This window comes from Hemitrygon akajei, chromosome 8, assembly GCF_048418815.1.
Source record: "Hemitrygon akajei chromosome 8, sHemAka1.3, whole genome shotgun sequence".
Classification (NCBI taxonomy): Eukaryota; Metazoa; Chordata; class Chondrichthyes; order Myliobatiformes; family Dasyatidae; genus Hemitrygon; species Hemitrygon akajei.
Window position 1 is genome coordinate 64,310,439 of NC_133131.1, and position 23,678 is coordinate 64,334,116.

The following is a 23,678-nucleotide window of genomic DNA, read 5'->3' on the forward strand; positions in this document are numbered from 1 at the left end:
GAAAGATACGATCACCGTTAAAGTATTAGGGAAAGCTATGATCACCGTCAAAGTATTAGGGAAAGGTACGGTCACCGTTAAAGTATTAGGGAAAGATACGATCACCGTTAAAGTATTAGGGAAAGCTACGATCAACGTCAATGTATTAGGGAAAGATACGATCACTGTTAAAGTATTAGGGAAAGCTACGATCACCGTCAAAGTATTAGGGAAAGGTACGGTCACCGTTAAAGTATTAGGGAAAGCTACGATCACCGTCAAAGTATTAGGGAAAGATACGATCACCGTTAAAGTATTAGGGAAATGTACGATCACTGTCAAAGTATTAGGGAAAGCAGTTTGACTAGAAGGCAGGCACAGATGTTGTTTTAGTTCAGACTAGCAATGACATTATGACTGAAATGGGTCGGCCCGGTAGTATTGGCGTCCAGGGAGAGGCAGGGCCATGGACCATCCATAATTTCAGCGAGGAGGGGATGTAGGTGAAGGTGCTGAATTGGAAGCTGAAGGTGAATACTTTAAAGACAAGTTGTTCTCGTTGCTGCGGAGTGAGGGGATGAGTGGTCTGATGTGGAAGGTCTATTGAGACATCCAGTGAGGGGTGAGCATTCTGAGTTGGTAGCGGCAATTACGTCCCTGGTGGATACGTAGCAATGTGATCCGACGGACAGTTAAGGTTATCGTAGGCTGAGAATGTTCTTGGACTGAAGCCCACCCCGATGGAGAGATGGAATATGAGATTTGGGCAGAGCAGACATCTCAGCTGCTGGATGAGTGGCAGTGTCAGAGAATGTGAAAAGACAGCTCCGGCTGCTGAGATGAGACATCCTCAAATGTCCTTTGCTACTTCTATGGGCTCCATGCATGCACTAGAAAGTGTTTTTGACATGACGGGAAGGCCAATGGAGCTTATGTTGGGGTTTAGGATCATGTTCCAGGAGAAAGGGGAAAAGCTTCCTGCCTACATTTTTCTGCTCGATGGAGAGCTGAGCTGCTTGCGGCGTAAAGGAGCCATTCAACTGGCTGAGGTGAATCAATTAAGGGTGGACCAAGTGGTGAAGGGCGGACAGTCTCAGGACATGATCGCTTTTAGCCTTGTAAGACAAGCCCCCTCCCCACACTCGTTTACTGAGCTCTAGAGGACTGCTATTGAATGTGGTCCTTTCAAAAGGGGAGCGACTGGTATTGTCTGCTACAACTGTGTTGAGGAGGGACACTTCAGGTGGAAGTTGGGAAACTTCAGAGAGAGGGAACAGCCTGGTGTCTCAGGGGAACACGTTCCAAACAGTGTATCAAGGAACACCCAAAAGCAAAAAAACCCTATTTCTGAAGTCTTAGTGGGTCAAGCTCCAGTGTGTCTCTATGGATTGAGGGTATTTATGCTAGAGCCATACTGGACACTGGCTCTCAGGTTATGCTGTTGTATTGTTCATTTTGCAACTGGTATTTGAGGATACTGATTGGACGGGTAAATACGATCAAAATGGTGACCCTACCCAGGTTTCTATATCTTTTTCAAAACCTGCCTATATACTTAAATGCACACAAAATGCTGGTGGTCCTGATGAAGGGTCTCGGCCCGAAATGTTGATAGTGCTTCTCCCTCTAGATGCTGCCTGGCCTGCTGTGTTCCACCGGCATTTTGTGTGTGTTGCTTGAATTTCCAGCATCTGCAGATTTCCTCGTATATACTTAAATGCATCATTTTTTAAGAAACTTGACTCTATCATATTGCCCTTTGTGTGGGGCTATAAATCACACAGGATATCTAAGGCTCACCTACACAAACCTCTTAAGAAGGGCGGTCTTGGTCTGGCAATTTTCAAACATTACTAACTCCAGGGCTCTTACATACTGGAAATGTGCAGGTGCTGAGACCGAAGAAAAACCTTCATGGCTACAGCTGGAAGCCTCTGTTGTTAAATATTCCTCACTTCCTGCTTTCCACTTTCCACCTATGCCTCAACATTCACGCTACAGGTTAATCCAGTACAAGGTGATGCATAGACTGCATTATTCAAAAACAAAACTGAATCGCATCTTCCCATCTGTGTCTCCTGATTGCGACTGGTGCCGCTCTGCCGAGGGCTCACGAGCACATCTTTTCTGGTTTTGCCCTACATTATACAATTTTTGAGTGGCTCTCAAAAGCCTATTCGAGAGACATTCAGCCCAATCACGACCTCGCCATCTCTGGATGTTCTGCAGTGACTCTTGAGTTGCCGCACGACATGCAGATTGCTCTGCATCTCGGAATGGTGGTGGCTGAGAAACTTACTCTTCTGACCTGGAAGTCTACTACCCCACCTACCTTTGCACACTGGCTCAAGGAGATGTTGTCTATTATACAAATGGAAAGACTGTGTCTGCACAAACCCAGTACACAGAATATATTTGAGAGAATGTGGGGGCCTTTCTTGGGCCTTTCTCAGTGTCATATTACCTCACATACATAGTGACCTTGACCTGTCTCATCTCATGAGTGGGTGTGGTGCCTAGCCGGATTCCTTTATTCATTTTATTTTACATTGCTTCCGTGATACCACTATTGTGTCAACGTTTATTTTAAGTCTATTTATGCAATCTTGTAAACTGTCTGGCAGCCTTTTTGTTTTTGTTTTTGATTTGATTTGTCTGTGCTCCACCTGGAGCTGCATCTCCTTGGTATTGTTTTGTATGTCTTCTATATGTTTTGTCTTTGTAAAACGGAAAATTGTAAATAAAATTCAAAAAATGGAGGAGAGGGGAGAGATGAGGGGTAATGGAGGGGAGGGGAGTGATGAGGGGTAATGGAGGGGATTTGAGTGATGAGGGGTAATGGAGGGGAGGGAATGATGAGGGGTAATGGAGGGGAGGGAATGATGAGGGGTAATGGAGGGGATGTGACAGATGAGGGGTAATGGAGGAGAGGGAACGTTGAGGGGTAATGAAGGGGAGGGAATGATGAATGGTAATGAAGGGAACAAGAGTGATGAGGTGTAATGGAGGGGAAGATATTGGTGAGGGGTAATGGAGGGGATGGGAATGATGAGGGGTAATGGAGGGGAAGATATTGGTGAGGGGTAATGGAGGGGAGGGAATGATGAGGGGTAATGGAGGGGATGTGACAGATGAGGGGTAATGGAGGGGATGGGAATGATGAACGGTAATGAAGGGAACAAGAGTGATGAGGTGTAATGGAGGGGAAGATATTGGTGAGGGGTAATGGAGGGGATGGGAGTGATCAGGGGTAATGGAGGGGAGGGGAGTGCTGAGGGGTAATACAGGGAGTGATGAGGGGTAATGGAGGGGAGGGGAGTGATGAGGGGTAATGGAGGGGAGTGTGGAGATGAGTTGTAATGGAGGGGAGGGGAGTGATGAGGGGTAATGGAGGGGAGTGTGGAGATGAGTTGTAATGGAGGGGAGGGTGGTGATGAGGGGTAATGGAGTGGAGGGGAGTGATAAGGGGTAATGCAGTGGAGGGAAGTGATGAGGGGAATGGAGGAGAGTGGATCGATGAGGGATAATGGAGTGTAGGGGAGCGATGAGGGGTAATGGAGGGGATTGATGAGTGTTAATGTAGAAGGGAGTGATGAAAGGTAATGGAGAGGAGAGTAGTGATGAGGTGTAATGGAGGGGAAGGGAGCGATAAGGGGTAATGGAGGGGAGGGGAGTGATGAAGAGGAATGGAGAGGAGGGGAGTGATGAGGAGGAATGAAGGGAACAGGAGTGATGGGGTTATTGAGGGGATGGTAGTGAGGAGTGGTAATGGAGGGGATGGGAGTGATAAGGGGTAACAGAGGGGAGTGATGTGAGGAGTGATCGAGGTAATGAGGGGACAGGAGAGATGAGGGTTAATGGAGAGGGGAGTGATGAGGAGTAATGGAGGGGAGATTAATGGGGTACTAGAATGGACGGGAGTGATGAGAGGTAATGGAATGCACAAAAGTGATTGAGGGTAATGGAGGGGAGTGATGTGTGTGATAGGTTTAATTGAGGGGACAGGAGAGATGAGGGTTAATGGAGGAGAGGGGAGTGATGAGGGGTAATGGAGGAGAGGGGAGTGACGAGGTGTAATGGACGGGAGGGGAGTGATGAGGGGAAATGGAGGGGAGGGGAGTGATGAGGGGTAATGGAGGGGGAGGGGAGTGATGAGGAGGAATGGAGGGGAGGGGAGCGATGAGGAGGAATGAAGGGAACAGGAGTGATGGGGTTATGGAGGGGATGGTAGTGAGGAGTGGTAATGGAGGGGATGGGAGTGATAAGGGGTAACAGAGGGGAGTGATGTGAGGAGTGATCGAGGTAATGAGGGGACAGGAGAGATGAGGGTTAATGGAGAGGGGAGTGATGAGGAGTAATGGAGGGGAGATTAATGGGGTCTTAGAATGGACGGGAGTGATGAGAGGTAATGGAATGCACAAAAGTGATTGAGGGTAATGGAGGGGAGTGATGTGAGGTGTGATAGGTTTAATTGAGGGGACAGGAGAGATGAGGGTTAATGGAGGAGAGGGGAGTGATGAGGGGTAATGGAGGAGAGGGGAGTGACGAGGTGTAATGGACGGGAGGGGAGTGATGAGGGGAAATGGAGGGGAGGGGAGTGATGAGGGGTAATGGAGGGGGAGGGGAGTGATGAGGAGGAATGGAGGGGAGGGTAGTGATGTGCAATGGAGGGAAGGGGTGTGATAAGGGGTAATTGTGGGGAGGGTTTTGATGTGGGGTAATGGATGGGAGGGTATTGATGAGGGGTAATGAAGGGGAGGGGAGATATGAGAGATAATGGAGGACAGGGGAGTGATGAGGTGTAAGGGAGGATGGGGCAGTGATGAGGGGTAATGGAGGGGAGGGAGTGACGAGAGGTAGAAGTGTGAGAATGGAATTGTTTACTGAAGCTTTTTCTCCTCCCCGGTGTAGATATCAAATCACCAAACAACAGTTCAATCATTCTAGTCGTACTAGTCACCATGTGTTGCATCTCTGGCATTTTCTTTGGGGCTTACTTTTATCGGAAAAAGTGTTCCACCCAGAGGACAACAGAAGGGAGCAGGCCTGGAGGCAAGTACTCAACTGTCCTACCCGAAGGACCGGGCAGGGCCGGGGAGCAGGGGAGCGGTATAGGCAGGTGTCTCACATCCTGACCCTCACATCTCGGGACAAACGGTGGGAGAAGGGATGTAGTTGGTGTGTGGGGACAATAGGAGATGGGGTGCAGGTGGGAGAGGGAGGGGGTGGGTGGTTGAAGAAAGGAATAAAGAGGTCATAGGGAGTAGGGAATCAGTGCATGGAGGGTGGGAGGGAAAGGAGAGATGAGGGAGGGGTTCAGGAGAGATGGGGGCTTTGCAGTGGATGTGGTGCAGAGGGGTGACAGTAATTGGGGTATGAAGGAAACATTGTGGTGCGGTCTGGTCCTCATCTCCTCTTCCTCTGCTCCACAGACCCAAGTACCTGCACTATTTACTCAGAAGTTCAGGCAATAAACAGACCAGCAACCAACCGGCAGCCTCCAGAGGGAAACGAGATGGTAAGAGGAGATGTATTACCCTGTGAAGGGAGGGGAAACTGCAGACTGAACTCTTCAATCCCCTGGGACCACTCTCACAGTCTGAAGGACAGCCACATTACCTAGGGAAGGGGTACTAGTTTAATGTCCTCGGACCATCCTCAGACCACTGGGTGTTGCTGGCACAAAGGACAATCACAGGCTCATCGAGAGCCAAAGCTGAGCGCCCTTGCAGTCCTGTCAAAGATTCCACAGAGCTGAGCAACATAAGCAAAGGCTCTGTGAGATCCCGGGCAATAAACAAAGAGAATCCCCCTCAAACTGAACAGTGACCTTCATATTGGTTCAACCAGGGCAGCAAGATTCCATTCCCACTCATATACAGGGGTACACTGCCCCCACACACTCAGTTACCGGGGTACACTGTCACAGCTCCTCTCCACAGACAAACCCAGACACTGGGGTACACTTACTCCCCTGCACCCGGTCACTGGAGTACACTGTCCCCCCACCCATTCAGTGGGGTACACTGTTCCCCCACACACATCTGGACACTGGGATACACTGTCCTCCACACACACAGTGACAGGGGTACCCTGTCCCCCCACATCTGGTCACAGGGCACACTGTCGCCCCACCCACACACTCCTTGTCACAGGGTGCACTGTCCTCCCCCTCCATACACCTGGTCACTGGGGTACGCTGTCCACACCCCCGCACCCGCTCGGTCACTGGGTACAGTGTCCACTCACTGGGATACACTCCCCCACACACCCATTCACCGGGCTGCACTGTCTCCACACACAAAGTCACTGGGGTAGATTATACCCTCACACCCAGTCACTGTGGTAGATTACACCCACACATCCAGTCACTGGGGTAGATTACACTCTCACACCCAGTCACTGGGGTAGATTACACCCACACATCCAGTCACTGGGGTAGATTACTCTCACACCCAGTCACTGGGGTAGATTAAACCCTCACACCCAGTCACTGGGGTAGATTATACCCTCACACCCAGTCACCGGGGTAGATTACACCCTCACACCCAGTCACTGGGGTAGATTATACCCTCACACCCAGTCACTGCCATCTGATCAGATTTCAGGGAGCTTAAGGTAAAGGATCCCTAGAAGAAAGTGATGATGATATGATAGATCCACCCCCTGCAGTCTGAGAGGGAGAAGCTGAAGTGAGATTTATTAGTGGTACAATGGGTATTACGGAGGTATGAGAGAGAGCTGGCTGGGGTAGAGCACGATCTTCCAGTGGCCCCCATGTCACTTCTACTTCCCATTCCCATTCTGACATGTCAGTCCACAACACCCTCTGCTTCAGCACTGAGGTCACACTCAGGCTGGAGGAGAAACACCTTGTATTCTATCTGGGTAGCCTGCAACCTGATGGCATGAACTTGGATTTCTCAAACTTTCAGTAATTGCCTCTCCCCTTCACAATTCCCTCTTTTCCTTTATCTCCTTACCTGCCCTTCACCTCCCTCTGGTGCCCCTCCCTACCCTTTCTTCCATGGTCTTCTCACCTCTCATATCAGATTCCCCCTCCCAGAACTTTATTTCTTTCACTGATCAACTTCCCAGCTCTTTGCTTCACCCTCCCCCTCTCCCGGTTTCACCCATCACTTACCACCTTGTACTTCTTCCTCCCCACCCCTCACCCCACCTTCTGTCTCTGACTTCTCATCTGTTTTCCAGTCCTGACGAAGGGTCAGTCTGAGACTATTTCCATAGACGCTGCCTGGCCTGCTCTGTTCCTTCAGTATTCAGCGGGTGTTGCTTGGATTTCCAGCAATTACACATTTTCTCGATATGGACAGACGATTGTCTGATTGGCAGGAGACAAAGAGTGGGAATAAAGGGGAATTTGTCTGGTTGTCTGCTGGTGACCGGTGGTGTTCCACAGGGGTTGGTGTTGGGGACTTTTCATGTTATACGTCAGTGATTCTGATCACAAAACTGATGGTTTTGTTGCAAAGTTTGTGGATAATATAAAGATTGGTGAAGGGGTAGGTAGTGTTGAGGAATGAGGGTATCTGCAGAATGAGAGAATGGTCTTGTCTTCCCACTTACATTTACTGTGTCCAGGATTGCATCTCGTCTCTGAAATCTGTGCTTTCTCTGCAGGCTCACAGTCAAGTGGAGATGATGGAGGTTCCTCCCACCGTGTATGACACCGTCAAGGCTCCTAGGTCCCCACAAATGACCCACCCATTGTGAACCAGGAGACAACCATCCTCCATGGATGTGATCCGTGTTCTACAGCCACTGTTGCGAGTGCTTCGATATTAAATCAGGATGGGGATGGTGGGAGGGGCAGATATGGCAATGGGTTTCTCTTGTGGCCCAGGTAGTGCCCCCATGAGGGTAGGTGTGGGTGGGGTAGGTAGAACATGTATATCGGGTAACTTGCCCACCCCATCCTTCACCCTTCCTGTTCATACAGCTCACCGAGTACCATTTGTACCAAACCCATTCACCAACACTTGCTCTGTAGCCTCTGTGCTTTGACAGCTCACCAGATACTTTCAAATCTTGTAAGAGAACTGTGTTTCAAGTTGCAAACTTGCTTTCCTGAGATCCCCTCGAATGTCTCTACTCCTCAGATTAAACCTATGCCCTCTGGTACCGGATGCCTCCATTATCTGCCATCACCATCTCAAGTTCAAGTTTATTGTCATCTGACTGTTTTTATTTACAACCAAATGAAACAATATTCCTCTGGAGTGTGGCGTACCCACAAGACGTAGACCACACACAACACATAAAACATCACGTTATTACCACAAATAATAAAATGTAATTCAGAGCACATGTAGTCTGCAGGACCAGTAAGCTGTTCACTGTCCGAGTGACGAGACCTCGGTGCTGACAGGGGAGGCATTAGTCTCACAGCCTGGGAGTAGAAGCTGTTCCCTGCCTGTCAGTCCCAGTCCTGTTGCTTCTGTACCTCCTTCCTGATGGTGGTGGCGATTTTGAGATGGGTGGAAGGAGTCCTCATCAATACTTTGGGCTCTTTTATCAACACTCCCAGTAAATGTGACAAACGGGGGAGGGAGGCCCTGCTGAACCTCTCGGTGGCTTTTACTGTCCTCTGTAGGGACTGCGGTCCGATGCCTCGCAGCTTCCATACCACACAATGATGCAGCCAGACAGGACACTTCCAATGGTGCACTGGTAGAGAGTTGTTGGAATGGGGCCAGTCTCCTCAGGAAGTCCAGACACTGCTATGACTTGTTGATGAATGAGGAGGAGATGTAGGTCCAGATTAGACTGTCTATTGAGGTGCAGAGCCACTGATGTGCAATGGAGAGTGGTCGACAGGCACCTTCCTGAAGTCCACAATCATCTCTTTTGTCTTGTCTACATGGAGACTAACACAAAATATATAAAAGGATAGTAAAAGTTTTTATAATAATATAAAGCGGAAAAGGGTAGCTAAAGTGAATGTGGAGGACGAGAAAGGTGAATTGATATTGGGAAATGAGAAAATGGCAGAGGCTTTGAATGATTATTTTGTGTCTTTCTTCACAGTGGAGGACACATGTAACATTCCAAAGAAAGTTGTTATGGATGCAATGGGAGGTGAGGACCTCGATACAATAGCTATCACTAAAGAGGTAGTGCTGAGCAAACTTGTGGGCCTGAAGATAGACAATTCCCCTGGTCCTGATGGAATGCATCCTAAGATACTGAAAGTAATGGCAGAAGTTATAGAAGATGATCATAGAAAAAGTTATAGAAGCTTTGCTGACAATTTACCAAAATTCTCTAGACTCTGGGCATTTCCAGGCAGATTAGAAGATGGCAAATGCCATGCCATTGTTCAAAAAAGGATGTAGGCAAAAGGCAGGTAAGTGTAGGCCAGTTAGTTTAACATTTGTAGTTGGGAAAATGCTTGAAGCTATCATTAAATAAGAAATAGCCAGGCATCTGGAAAGAAATGGATCTGTCAGGCAGACACAGCATGGATTCAGCCAATACTGATCCTGTTTGACAAACTTTCTGCAGTTCTTTGAGGATATAATGAGTGCAGTGGATAGAGGGGAACAAATGGACGTTATTTACTTGTATTTCCAGAAGGTGTTTGATAAGGTGCCGCATGAAAGACCTATCCATAAGATAAGGATGCATAGAATTGGGGGTGATGTATTAGCATGGATAGAGGGTTGGTTAGCCAATAGAAAGCACAGAGTTTGTATACATGAGTGTTACTCTGGTTGGCAATCAGTACTGAGTGGAGTGCCACAAGAGTTGGTGCTGGGCCCGCAACTGTTCATGACATACATTAACGATCTGGAAGAGGAGATTGAGTGTAACGTATCTAAGTTTGCTGATGATACTAAATTCAGTGAAAAAGCAAATTGTGCAGAAGATACAGAGAGTCTGCAGAGAGATACAGATAGGTTAAGTGAGTGAGCAATGCCATACCAGATGGAGTACAATGTTGGTAAATGTGAGGTCATTTACTTTGAAAGGAAGAAATGGAAGAGAAGATTATTATTTAAATGGTAAAAAAAATTGCAGCATTCTGCTGTGCAGAGGAACTTTGGAGTGCTTGTGTATGAATCACAAAAGGTTGGGTTGCAAGTGCAGCAGACTATCAAGAAGGCCAATAGAATGTTGGCCTTTATTGCTAGAGGGATTGAATTCAAGAGTCTGCAACTGTACAGGTTACTGGTGAGGCCACACCTGGAGTACTGAGTGTAGTTCTGGTCTGCTTACTTGAGGAAAGATCTACTAGCTTTGAAGGCGGTGCAGAGGAGGTTCACGAGGTTGATTCCAGAGATGAAGGGGTTAGGCTATGAGGAGAGATCGAGTCTCCTTGAACTGTGCTCACTGGAATTCAGAAGAATGAGATGAGATCTTATAGAAACAGATAAAATTATGAAAGGGATAGATAAGATGGAGGCAAGAAGGTGGTTTTCACTGGCAGATGAGACTAGAACTAGGGGACATAGCCTCAAGATTTGTGGCATTAGATTTAGTACGGAGATAAGGAGGAACTGCTTTTCCAAAGAGTGGTGAATCTGTGGAATTCTCTGCCCAAAGAAGCAGTGGAGCCTATCTCAGTAAACATATCTAAAACAAGTTTCGATAGAATTTTGTGTCGTAGGGGAATTAAGGGATATGGGGAAAAGGCAGGTAGGTGGAGATGAGTCCATGGACAGATCAACCATCATCTTATTGAATGCCAGAGTGAGTTCAATGGGCCAGATGGCATTACTCCTATTTGTTAAGTTCTTTGGTGGGGCCATAGGTTTTGGTCTGGAGAGACTAGTTGCCGAAGTTTATTTAGACCCTGGCTTTTTCCATGCCCAGGAACAATTATTCCTAGATACACTAGCGTCCCATGTCTTTTGATCCCTGAAACCTTTCACGCTGAAGTATGTGTCCCATGATGAAGAGAACGTGTCCCGATGTCGTGAACCCAGGCTACACTTCCTGAAGCCCAAATTGGACATTATTATGAATACCCCTCACCCCACACAATACATTTTCTTGTCATCATCCCCTGCCATATCCCCAAAGGTCAGGACATGGTCATCCAACTTCCCAACCCCAATGGTCAGAACATGGTCATTGCCTGCCCCACACCCAATGGTCTGGACATGGTCATCCCCTGTCCCAACCCCAATGGTCTGGACATGGTCATCCCCCATCCCAACCCCAATGGTCAGGACATGGTCATTATCTGCCCCAACTCAATGGTCATTCATTGTTACCTCCTGCCACAACCCCAATGGTGGACATGGTCACCCCCCGCCAACCCCAATGGTCTGGACATGGTCATCCCCCATCCCAACCCCAATGGTCAGGACATGGCCATTCCCCACCAACCCCAATGGTCAGGACCTGCTGAAATCCACCAAGTGAACCCAAATTATGGACTCCACATAAACATCACATAGGTCTTGTCAAGACAATAACCCCTTCTTGAAATTTGAGAATGAAATGGAGGGGTTTGCTAGTGCTGTCTTGACCCAAGAACACGGTGGTCTGTAGCTGACTATTCGACCCTTCTGCCCCCCTGAGGTTCGCACTGCCTCTGTGCTGTGGCCACCACCTCCATTATGGTGGGAAAGGCCACGCTATTGGTCTTACATCATGGCTGCACCGTTCTCACTCCCCACTCAGTGCTGCCGCTCCTCAACTCAACAACAACACAGCATTTGACCGTACCTCACCGAACCGGCTAAAAAGTGATGTTGCTATGTAAACCTAACCTCTCTTTTCAAAGAGCACCAGCCCTAAATCCTTCCACTTTAATGCCTCTCCCTGGTCCTCCCAACCCCATGATTGCCTGAATGTAGTGGAGATAGTAACGTCAGCCCTCCCCCTCGGCACATCCTCTGATGCAGGCGAGTCCTGTGCGTTAACTCGGGCGTGTATCTTCGTCACCGGGAAGACCGCCAATATCTATATTGACTCTCGTTAAGCCTGTGGGGTAGTACATGACTTCGGGACCCTGTGGAAAATAGGGGATTTATTACTTCATCTGGGAAGCCTATACAACACGCCAGTGTGATGGTGAACCTGCTACAGGTGGTGCAGCTGCCAAATAGTTCAGCAACAATCAAATACGGCGCCCACACTGGTACCACAGATCCTGAAGCACAGGACAACGTGGCAGCTGATGCAGCAGCCAAGCAGCGTGTAAATTATACCTCCCACACGGCCCACCCTGGAGGACCTAGTAGCGACCCAAAGTTCTGCCCCACTGCAGGAAAAGGCCAAACGTGTTCCTGACTCCAGCAGTGTGTGGTGGCACTCTGGTGGGTGGCCGGTTTGTCTCCAGAGTCTCCCACACGTCCTCGTTCATATGAGTTACAGAAGGGGGCATGTAGGAAGGAAGTATGATACATCAGGTATCAAAACACTGGTCTGCACTGGGTCTACGAGCAGTGGCCGAGCACACTGTACGAGGTTGTAAAATTTGCCTAACATATAACAGAAGGAAATCAACCTCTACATTTATTCATGTGCCCCTGGCAGAGACTCCTTTCGTTAACCTACAGGTTGACGTTGAGCACATGGCAGCTAGTGTGGGGGGAGGAGGGGGGTTTAAATATTTGTTAGTAATAGTTGATAAGTGGATGGAGGCCTTTCCACCCCAGAAATATGATACCAGAATTGTGGTCAATACCCTTATTAAGGATATCATTCCCCACATTGGGGACCCTTGTCAAAGGGACAGGGGAATGTATTTTACTAGAGGTTGATTAGGGAATTGAGTTATTAGGGAGAGAGAGAGCCTGTGGTATGTCGAATACTGGGTGAACAAGTAGGCTTTGGAGTACTGCAAGCTTGTGTCTTTGCTGTTGTTTTGCTCACGCTTGAGTGCTCAGTGGTGGGTGCCGATGTTTCTTTTTGCTGGTGGGGGGGGGGGAAGGAGGGATTGTTGCTTGCTGCCACTTACCTGCAGGAGGGAGGGGAGCTGGGTGGAACTTTGGGGTTCTAACATTTAACTGTTGTTCATTCTTTGGGAGCACTCCTCTGTTATCATGGATGGTTGTGAAGTAAAAGCATTTCAGGATATATAATTTATACATTTCTCTGTCATTAAATGTACCTTTGAAACATTTGAGTAAGGCTCTGGGTTTCGGCTGGGAATTCCACCTCTCATATCAACCCCAGTCCCCTGGGCTGGTGGAACGAATGAACAGGATACAAAGGCATACGTTGGTTAAAACATGTCAAGAAACTGGGTTAAAATGGCCTGAGGCACTGCCTATCGTCCTGTACACCTTACAAAATCAGGCCAACCAAAGAACTAAATTGACTCAGTTCGAGGTTCCAATTGGGCGCCCCATGCCTGCTGGATCCCAGACCCCATTGGGAGGAGGTAACACGCCTCCGATATGGACAGATGAAAAGACTATTGAAACAGCGAAAGCCTTGGGGAGGCCATTCAAATAAACCAGAAACAAGTAGAGGCAGCACTACCTCCACCGGGAGTGGAGAGCGGCGAGTGAGTGAGTGGGTCCGTGAAGGAGTGGAGCTTTGAGGCTTTGGCAGCTGGATTGTGCAATCAAGTCAATCAAGATTTGAATAGCTCAGACTCAGCAGAAAGCAGATGATTTGGGCTATCAAGGTCAGGTGATCCAGCAGTTTGATTGAGCAATCGAAAATTGAGAAGCTCAACCAAATAAAAAGGGGGTAGCTCAAGCAGAGCGGCCAGTAAAGGAGTGGAGCTTTGAGGCTTTGGCTCAAGAGGTTTTGGTGAGAAGAGGCGGAGGACGAGCTTGCTCCCAGTGAGGTAAGGCTGGATGAGTTTCTTTCTTTAATTAACTTAATTAACAGGAGTTGGTAAAGGAGGCAGTAGATAGGGCAGTCCAGTACTCCGATTGTAGGATGTAGGAGATCAGGGACAACACAATAGTCTCTGATGACTACACCTGCATCCAGCTGCAGCTCCTGTCAACCGAATTAGGGATCAGTTGGTAGGCAGAGGCAATAATAGATTAGAGTTTCAGGGAGACAGTCACCCCCAAAAGTCAGGAGACAGGTAGCTAACTGGGTGACTGTCAGGAGAGGGAAGGGGAATAGACAGAAAGAGCAGAGCACCCCTGTGGCCGTACCCATCAACAAAAAGTTTACTGTTTTGGATACTGTTGGTGGGGACGATCTACCAGGGACAAGTTGTAGTGGTCACGTCTCTAGCACCGAGACTGGACCCTCAGCTCAGAGGGGAAGGAGGGAAAAGAGGAAAGCAGTAGTGATAGGGGATTCGATAGTTAGGGGGACAGATAAGAGGTTCTGTGGGACAGATTGAGAATCTCGGATGGTCTGTGCTATGGTCCGCGATATCTCTGATCAAGTTTTCTGTATTCTCAGGACAGAAGGTGAGCAGCCAGATGTCGTGGTCCACGTGGGGACCAATGACATTGATAGGAGTAGGGATGTGGTCCTGAAGGAGGAATATAAGGAGTTAGGAAAGAAGTTAAAAAGCAGGACCTCAAGGGTGGTAATCTCGAGATTGCTGCCTGTGCCATGAGACAGAGAGGATAGGAACAGGAAGTTATGGCAGATCAATTATTTTCATAGGACATATAACATAGAAAATAGAATAGTACAGCACAGTACAGGTCCTTTGGCCCACAATGTTGTGCCGACCCTTAAACCCTGCATCCCATATATCTCCCCCATCTTAAATTGCTCCATATACCTGCCTAGTTGTCTCTTAAATTTCACTAGTATATCTGCCTCCACCACTGACTCAGGCAGTGCATTCCACGCACCAACCACTCTCTGAGTAAAAAGCCTTCCTCTAATATCCCCCTTGAACTCTTCCCCCCCCCCCCCCTTACCTTAAAGCCATGTCCTCTTGTATTGAGCAGTGGTGCCCTGGGGAAGAGGCGCTGGCCATCCACTCTAGCTATTCTTCTTAATATCTTGTATACCTCTATCATGTCTCCTGTCATCCTCCTTCTCTCCAAAGAGTAAAGACATAGCTCCCTTAATCTCTGATCATAATACATACCCTCTAAATCAGGCAGCATCCTGGTAAATCTCCTCTGTACCCTTTCCGATGCTTCCACATCCTTTCTGTGGTGAGGTAAACAGAACTGGACACAGTACTCCAAGTGTGGCCTAACCAGAGTTTTATAGAGCTGCATCATTACCTTGCGACCCTTAAATTCTATCCCTTGACTTATGAAAGCTAACACTCCATAAACTTTCTTAACTACCCTATCTACATGTGAGTCAACTTTCAGGGATCTGTGGACATGTACCGCCAGATCCCTCTGCTCCTCCACACTACCAAGTATTCTGCCATTTACTTTGTACTCTGCCTTGGAGTTTGTCCTTCCAAAGTGTACCACCTCACACTTCTCCGGGTTGAACTCCATCTGCCACTTCTCAGCCCACTTCTGCATCCTATCAATGTCTCTCAGCAATCTTCAACAATCCTCTACATTATCCACAACACCACCAACCTTTGTGTCATCTGCAAACTTGCCAACCTACCCTTCTACCTCCACATCCAGGTCGTTAATAAAAATCACAATAAGTAGGGGTCCCAGAACCGATCCTTGTGGGACACCAGTAGTCACAACCCTCCAATCTGAATGTACTCCCTCCACCACGACCCTTTGCTTTCTGCAGGCAAGCCAATTCTGAATCCACATGGCCAAACTTCCCTGGATCCCATGCCTTCTGACTTTCTGAATAAGCCTACCATGTGATACCTTATCAAATGCCTTACTAAAATCCATGTAGATCACATCCACTGCACCTCCTCAAAGAACTCTATCAGGCTTATTAGACACAATCTGCCCTTCACAAAGCCATGCTGACTGTCCCTGATCAGACCATGATTCTCTAAATGCCCATAGATCCTATCTCTAAGAATCTTTTCCAACAGCTTTCCTACCACAGATGTAAGGCTCACCGGTCTATAATTATCCGGACTATCCCTACTATCTTCTATGAACAAGCAGACAACATTTGCCTCCCCCCAATCCTCTGGTACCATTCCCGTGGACAGCGAGGACATAAAGATCCTAGCCAGAGTCTCAGCAATCTCTTCCCTCACCTCGTGGAGCAGCCTGGGGAATATTCCGTCAGGCCCCGGGGACTTATCTGTCCTAATATATTTTAACAACTCCAACACCTCCTCTCCCTTAATATCAACATGCTCCTGAACATCAACCTCACTCATATTGTCCTCATCATCATCAAGTTCCCTTTCATTGGTGAATACCGAAGAGAAGTATTCATTCAGGACCTCGCTCACTTCCACAGCTTCCAGGCACATCTTCCCATCTTTATCTCTAATCAGACCTACCTTCACTCCTGTCAACCTTTTGTTCTTCACATAATTGAACAATGCCTTGGGGTTTTCCTTTACCCTGCTCGCCAAGGCCTTCTCATGCCCCCTTCTTGCTCCCTCAGCCTATTCTTAATCTCCTTTCTTTCTACCCTATATTCCTCAATAGCCCCGTTTGATCATTGCTTCCTAAACCTCATGTCTGCTGCCTTCTTCCACCTGACTAGACTTTCCACCTCACTTGTCACCCATGGTTCCTTCACCCTACCATTCTTTATCTTCCTCACCGGGACAAATTTATCCCTAACATCCTGCAAGAGATCCCTAAACATCGACCACATGTCCATAGTCCAGCTCCCTGCAAAAACATCATCCCAATTCACAAGTTCTAGCCTTATAGCCTTGTAATTTGCCCTTCCACAATTAAAAATTTTCCTGTCCTCTCTGAATCTAGCCTTTTACATGATAATGCTAAAGGCCAGGGAGTGGTGGTCACTGTCCCGCAGATGCTCACCCACTGAGAGATCTGTGACCTGACCCAGTTTGTTACCTAGTACTAGATCTAGTATGGCATTCCCCCTAGTCGGCTGTCAAACTCTACCTTATCTAAACCATTGGAACTAATCAGGTGACAATCAATATTAGGGAAGTTAAAGTCACCCATGATAACAACCCTGTTATTTTTGCACCTTTCCAAAATCTGCCTCCCAATCTGTATCTCTGCTGCTACCAGGGGGCCTATAGAATACTCCCAATAGAGTAACTGCTCCATTTCCTGTTCCTGACTTCCACCCATACTGACTCAAAAGAGGATCCTGCTACATTACCCACCCTTTCTGTAGTTGTAATAGTATCGCTGACCAGTAATGCCACCCCTCCTCCCCTTTTCCCCCCTCTCTATCCATTTTAAAGCACTGAAATCCAGGAATATTGAGAATCCATTCCTGCCCTGGCGCCAGCCAAGTCTCCGTAATGGTCACTACATCATCATTCCATGTATGTATCCAAGTTCTCAGTTCATCACCTTTGTTCCTGATGCTTCTCGCTTTGAAGTACACGCACTTTAGCCCTTCTACCTTACTACCCTTACACCCTTTATTCTGTTTCTCTTTCCTCAAAGCCTCTTCATATGTTAGATCTGGCTTTACTCCATGCACTATACTTGCAGCTCTTGCATGAACTTTATCCACCTCCACCTCACTATCTGCTCTAACACTCTGGTTCCCCTCCCCCTGCAAATCTAGTTTAAACCCCCTGGAACAGCACTAGCTAACTTCCCTGCATGGATATTAGTCCCCCTCTAGTTGAGGTGCAACCCGTCCCTTTGGAACAGGTCCCACCTTCTCTGGAACAAGGCCCAATTGTCCAGAAACATGAAGCCCTCCCTCCTGCACCAACTCCTTAGCCATGTATTTAGTTGCATTATCTTCCTATTTCTAGCCTCACTAGCACGTGGCACAGGTAGCAATCTTAGAGGTCCTGTCCTTCAACTTTGCACCTAACTCCCTAAACTCTCTTTGCAGGACCTCTTTAAGTCAAGTCAAGTCAAGTCAACTTTTATTGTCATTTTGACCATAACTGCTGGTACAGTGCATAGTAAAAATGAGACAACGTTTTTCGGGACCATGGTTTACATGACACAGTACAAAAACTAGACTGAACTACATAATAATAAAAAAAAACACAGAGAAAGCTATACTAGACTACAGACCTACACTGGACTGCATAAAGTGCACAAAAACAGTACCAGCATTACAATAAATAATAAACAGGACAGTAGGGCAAGGTGTCAGTCCAGGCTTCGGGTATTGAGGAGTCTGATAGCTTGGGGGAAGAAACTGTTATATAGTCTGTTCGTGAGAGCCCGAATGCTTCAGAGCCTTTTCCCAGATGGCAGGAGGGAGAAGAGATTGTATGAAGGGTGCATGGGGTCCTTCATAATGCTGTTTCCTTTGCGGATGCAGAGTGTAGTGTAAATGTCCCTGATGGTGGGAAGAGAGATGATCTTCTCAGCTGACCTCACTATCCGCTGCAGGGTCTTGCGATCTGGGATGGTACAATTTCCTATCTATGTCATGGTCCCTACATGGAACACGACATCTGGCTGATCACCCACAGATCTACCCACAGAACTTCTTATCTGTCCCCCTAACTATTGAATCCCCTATCGCTACTGCTCTCCTCTTTTCCCTCCTTCCCTTCTGAGCTGAGAGTCCAATCTCGGTGCCAGAGACATGACCACTACAAACTGTTTCTGGAAAGTCATCCCCAACAACAGTATCCAAAACGGTATACTTATTATTGATTGGAACGGCCACTGGAGTTCTCTGCTCTTCCTGTCTATTCCTCTTCCCTCTCCTGACAGTCATCCAGCTACCTGTCTCCTGACTTTTAGGGGTGATTATCTCCCTGAAACTCCTGTCTATTTCTGCCTCTGCCTCATGGATGATCCGAAGATCGTCCAGCTCCAGCTCCAGTTCCCTAACTCGGTTTGTCAGATGAATGCGTAGCTGAAGAGTTGGTGCAGGGGGCAGGGGTTCAGATTTCTGGATCATTGGGATCTCTTCTGGGGAAGGTCTGACCTGTACAAAAAGGACGGGCTGTACCTGAACTGGAAAGGGACCAATATCCCAGCGGGCAGGTTTGATAGAGCTATTGGGGAGGGTTTAAACTAGTTTGGCAGAGCGGTGGGAATCAGAATGTGAGTGCAGAAATTAGGGTAGAAGGACAAGGGCACGATGCTATGTGTTCTGAGTTGGTGAGGAAGGACAGGCAGGGGACAAAACATAAATGTAGCCAGTTAGAGGGGTTGAAATGTGTCTATTTCAATGCTAGGAATATTAGGAATAAAGGGGATGAACTTAGAGCATGGATCAGTATGTGACTGTTATTGAAACTTGGCTGGAAGAAGGGCAGGATTGGCAGATATAGGTACTGGGGTTTAGGTATTTTAAAAGGAATAGAATGGGAAGTAGAAAAGGGAGGGGGGAGTAGCATTACTGGTCAGGGATAGTATCACGGCTATAGAAAGGGAGGACACTGCAGAGGGAGTGTCCACTGAGTTGGTGTGGGTGAAAGTCAGAAATAGGAAGGGATCAATCACTGTGCTGAGAGCCCCCAAATAGCCCTCGGCACACCGAGGAGCGGATTAGCAGGCAGATTTTAGAATGGTGCAGGAAATAAAGGGTTGTAGTTATGGGTGATTTCAAATTCCCTCATGACTGCAAGGGGGATAGATGGGGCTGAATTTGTCAAGGATTCCTGACACAGTATGTGGACTGGCCGACGAGAGGAGAAGCTATACTGGATCTAGTTCTGGGTAATGAACCTGGTCAGGTGGCAGACGTCTTGGTGGGGGAGCATTTTGGTGAGAGTGACCACAACTCCCTCAGCTTCAGCATAGCTATGGAAAAGGATAAAAACAGACAAAATGGGAAAGTGCTTAACTGGGGAAGGGCTAACTTTGAAGGGATGAGGCAGGAACTAGCGAGAGTAAATTGGAAACAGATGTTCAAAGGTGAAACACAGAAGTAATGTGGGAGAAGTTTAGGGACCACTTGTGCTGGGTTCAAGATAGGCTTGTCCCATTGAGACAAGGAAAAAATGGTAGGAAAAGGGAACCGTGGCTGATGAAACATGTGAGGCAACTCGTCAAGAGGAAGAAGGAAGCATATGTTAGATATAAGAAGCAGGAAGCAGGAGGGGCTCATGAGAAATATAGGGTAGCCAGGAAGGAGCTTAAGAAAAGACTTAGGAGAGCTCGAAGGGGGCATGAGAAGGCCTTGGCATGTAGGATTAAAGAGAACCCCAAGGCGTTCTCTGCGTATGTGAAGAACAGAAGGATGACAAGAATGAAGGTGGGGCCAGGAGGTCCTAAATGAATACTTTGCTTCAGTATTCACAAGTGAAAAGGACCTTGATCAGGGTGAGGTCGAAATAGAACAGGCCCGTGTGCTGGACAATGTGGAGATTAAGGAAGAAGTAGTGTTGGATCTTCTTAAAAACATCAAGATTGATAAGACCCCAGGGCCGGAAGGTTGCTGTGGGAAGTGAGAGAAGAGATCGCTGGAGCAGTAGCTATGATCTTTGTATCCTTTTTGGCTGCAGGGGAGGTACCGAAGGATTGGAGAATGTAGTTCCCTTGTTTAAGAAAGTTAATAGGGAGAATCCTTAGAACTATAGGCTGGTGAGTCTTACGTCGGTGGTCTACAAACTATTGGAAAGGATTCTACAAGCATTTGGAGAAGTACAGTCTACTCAAAGAAGGATAGTCAACATGGCTTTGTGAAGGGAAGGTCGTGCCTCATGAGCCTAATTGAGTTTTTAGAAGAGTTAACAAAAAAAATTGATGAGGGTAGGGCAGTGGATGTGGTCTACATGGATTTTAGCAAGGCATTTGACAAGGTCCCCCGCCAAAGACTCATCCAGAAAGTCATGAGGCATGGGATCAGTGGAACCTTGGCTGTTTGAATAAAAAATTGGCTTACAGGAAGAAAGAAGAGGGTAGTAGTGGAAGGAAAGTATTCTGCCTGGGGGTCGGTGACCAGTGGAGTGCCGCAGGGATCTGTCCTGGGACCCCTGCTCTTTGTGATTTTTATAAATGACCTGGATGAAGAGGCGAAAGGATGGGTGAGAAAGTTTGTGGATGACATGAAGATTGGAGGAGTTGTGGATGGAGCTGTAGGTTGTCGAAGGTTACAAGAGGATATAGGCAGGATACAGTGTTGGGCAGATGAACTCCATACAGATGGAGTTCAATCCGGACAAATGTGAGGTGATGCATTTTGGAAGGACAAACCAGAAGGCTGAGTATGGGGTTAATGGTCAGTTACTTAAGAGTATGGATGAACAGAGGGACCTTGGGGTTCAAATCCATACATCCCTCAAGGTCGCTGCACAGGTTGATAGGGTAGTTAAGAAGGTCTATGGGATGCTAGGCTTCATTAATAGGGGGATTGAGTTCAAGAGTAGAGAGCTCATGTTGCAACTCTACAAATCTCTGGTGAGACCACACTTAAGAGTATTGTGTTCAGTTCTGGTCAGCTCATTATAGGAAGGATGTGGAAGCTATGGAGAGGGTCAGAGGAGATTTACCAGGATGTTGCCTGGATTGGAAAAAAGTCATATGAAGCAAGGTTAGCAGAGCTGGGACTTTTCTCTTTGGAGCGTAGAAGAATGAGAGGGGACGATAGAGGTCTACAAGATTATGAGAGGCATAGATAGGGTGGATAGTCAGAACCTGTTTCCCAGGGCACCAATAGCAAACACCAGAGGGCATATGTACAAAATTAAGGGAAGGAAGTTTAGGGGAGACATCAGGGTAATTTTTTTACACAGAGGGTTATGGGTGCCTGGAATGACTTGCCAGGGATGGTGGTGGAGGCTAAAACATTAAGAGTATTTAAGAGCCTCTTGGACAGGCACATGGATGAAAGAAAAATAGAGGGTTACGAGGTAGTGTGGGTTTAGTACCTTTTTAAGGATTATATGGGTTGGCAAAGTGGAGGGCCAAAGTGCCTGTACTGTGCTGTAGTGTTCTAGTGTCTGGTGTCTAGAAACACTCATCCAGGTGATGTGATTCTCCAGTTAGCCACAGGATCCAAGCTCTCCGACACGAGACGACCAGTGATCCAGAATACAATGAGGAAGACTGTCTGGCTCTGCATTCCTTAGTCCCTTCATTATACCCCCTTTTCCCGAGGAGGAGAATTCATCAGTTTTGGAGTATGTTATAGAGACAGGGAGGTCTATACAGGTTGGAGATGGTGTTATGATACCAGCCCCCTCCTTTGTGAGAATTGCAAGAGCCCTAGTGAAAGGGGGGTCAATGACCCGAGAGAGAGCAAGAGAGAGAGACATGCTGAATGGACACAGGAAATGGAAAGACAGCGATGTGCTGGATACGGCATTCCACTGGGACAAAAGCTGGCGACTGTGGCATTGTTCTCAGGAGACACCTGGGAACTGCAGACGTGCCAACTCGCAGGGACATTGTAAAGCCCTCGGGCAAAGTGGGCTGGTTGAGAGAGAGATTGCATCACCTGCAACCTGATTGACACCTGAGATCCCGTGAGGCAGTATAAAGAAGGGTCTGAAAGAGGACGACCCTCAGACGCACCAAGGAGACACCAAGAAGCACGATAACATTTTGAAATAAGCCACGTGCGTTAAATTCCGAATGCGGGGTTTGTGGCTGGAACCAACGGAAGATCGCTTTTAACTAACAACGGGGAAGATCGCTCCCCTGATTCCATGGATGTTTTGGGCAAGTTTTTCCGTTTATCTCTCTCTCTCTCTCTCCAACACGTGAAACCAAAAGGGAAAAGCCTGCAGACTTCAGAGTGACTCTTTATATTTCCAATTGGACTCAGTATTATACCCTAGACAACGAAAGAGCTTATTTCTGAGTGATTATTAATGTACCTGCGTTTTCAATTGAGTATTGACGCATGTTATCTGAATGTTTGTATTAACCTTAATTTTTGTGCCCCTTTATTAATAAAACTTTTGAAAATAGTAGCATCCGACTCAGCTGATCCATCTATCTTTGCTGGTAAGTTACCTGGTTACGGGGTTTTCGTAACAATGGTTAGAGAGACAGTAAGGTCTGTAGGGGTTGGAGGGGTTTACAGATATGGGAGATTTATAGGCATTACAGGGGGTTACACAGACAAGGAAGTTTATAGGGGTTGGAGTAGGTTATTGAGACGTGGAGGTCTATAGAGGTTGCAGACAGTTACAGAGACAGGGAGTTCTATTGAGGTTAGCAGGGTTTCCTGAGGCAGAGAGGTCTATATGGGTTGGAGGGGATTACTGAGTCAGGGAGGTCTGAAATTTTTTAAGGGAAATCCTATAGGGGTTGGAGGGAGTTCCAGAGACAGGGAATTCTATAGGGTTGGAGCGACTTCCAGAGACAGGGGATTCTATAGGGTTGGAGGGAGTTCCAGAGACAGGGAATTCTATAGGAGTTAGAGGTGGTTCCAGAGACAGGGAATCCTATAGGGGTTGGAGGTGGTTACAAAGATGGGGAAGTCTATAGGAATAGAAGGGGTTTACAAAGACAAGAAGTTCTCTAGAGTAGTTCCACAGGCAAGGAGATTTATAGGAATTGGAGGGAGTTACAGAGACAAGGTACCCTAAAGGTTTTGGAGGGGATTGTAGAAAGAGGGGGCACGTTTTGATTCACAACAGGCAGGCAGTGGAGTAAGTCGCCATTTCTCAGGAGAAAATTCAGATAGTTTTTGTTTAACTACTTGGGACTAAAGAGGCATGACTGCACAGGCGTGTGACCTCAGAGTGCAGAAGGCTTGAAAAGAACACCGCCATATCCAGCGGGCAGCGGAGTGAGAGGGTGCAGAGTGATCGGGCTTTGGCGGAAATGGGAAGAGGCTTCCTGCAACCATTTAGTCTT

At 47.4% G+C, this 23,678-nt stretch overlaps 1 protein-coding gene and 1 long non-coding RNA gene across 2 annotated transcripts in view; both read left to right on the forward strand.

Annotated features, from left to right (window-relative positions):
* LOC140732507 (SLAM family member 8-like) overlaps nt 1-5,114 on the forward strand; it is a 68,845-nt gene extending 63,731 nt beyond the window's left edge. The window contains exon 4 of the mRNA XM_073055274.1: nt 4,891-5,114. Coding sequence (XP_072911375.1) covers nt 4,891-5,114 — 224 coding nt within the window. The remainder of the gene's footprint in view (nt 1-4,890) is intronic.
* Nucleotides 5,115-5,409: 295 nt separating this feature from the next.
* On the forward strand, nt 5,410-8,162 carry LOC140731940 (uncharacterized). Its single transcript, XR_012099946.1, has 2 exons — nt 5,410-5,497; nt 7,621-8,162. It is a non-coding gene; the product is annotated as an uncharacterized lncRNA (long non-coding RNA).
* The last annotated feature ends 15,516 nt before the right edge of the window (nt 8,163-23,678 follow it).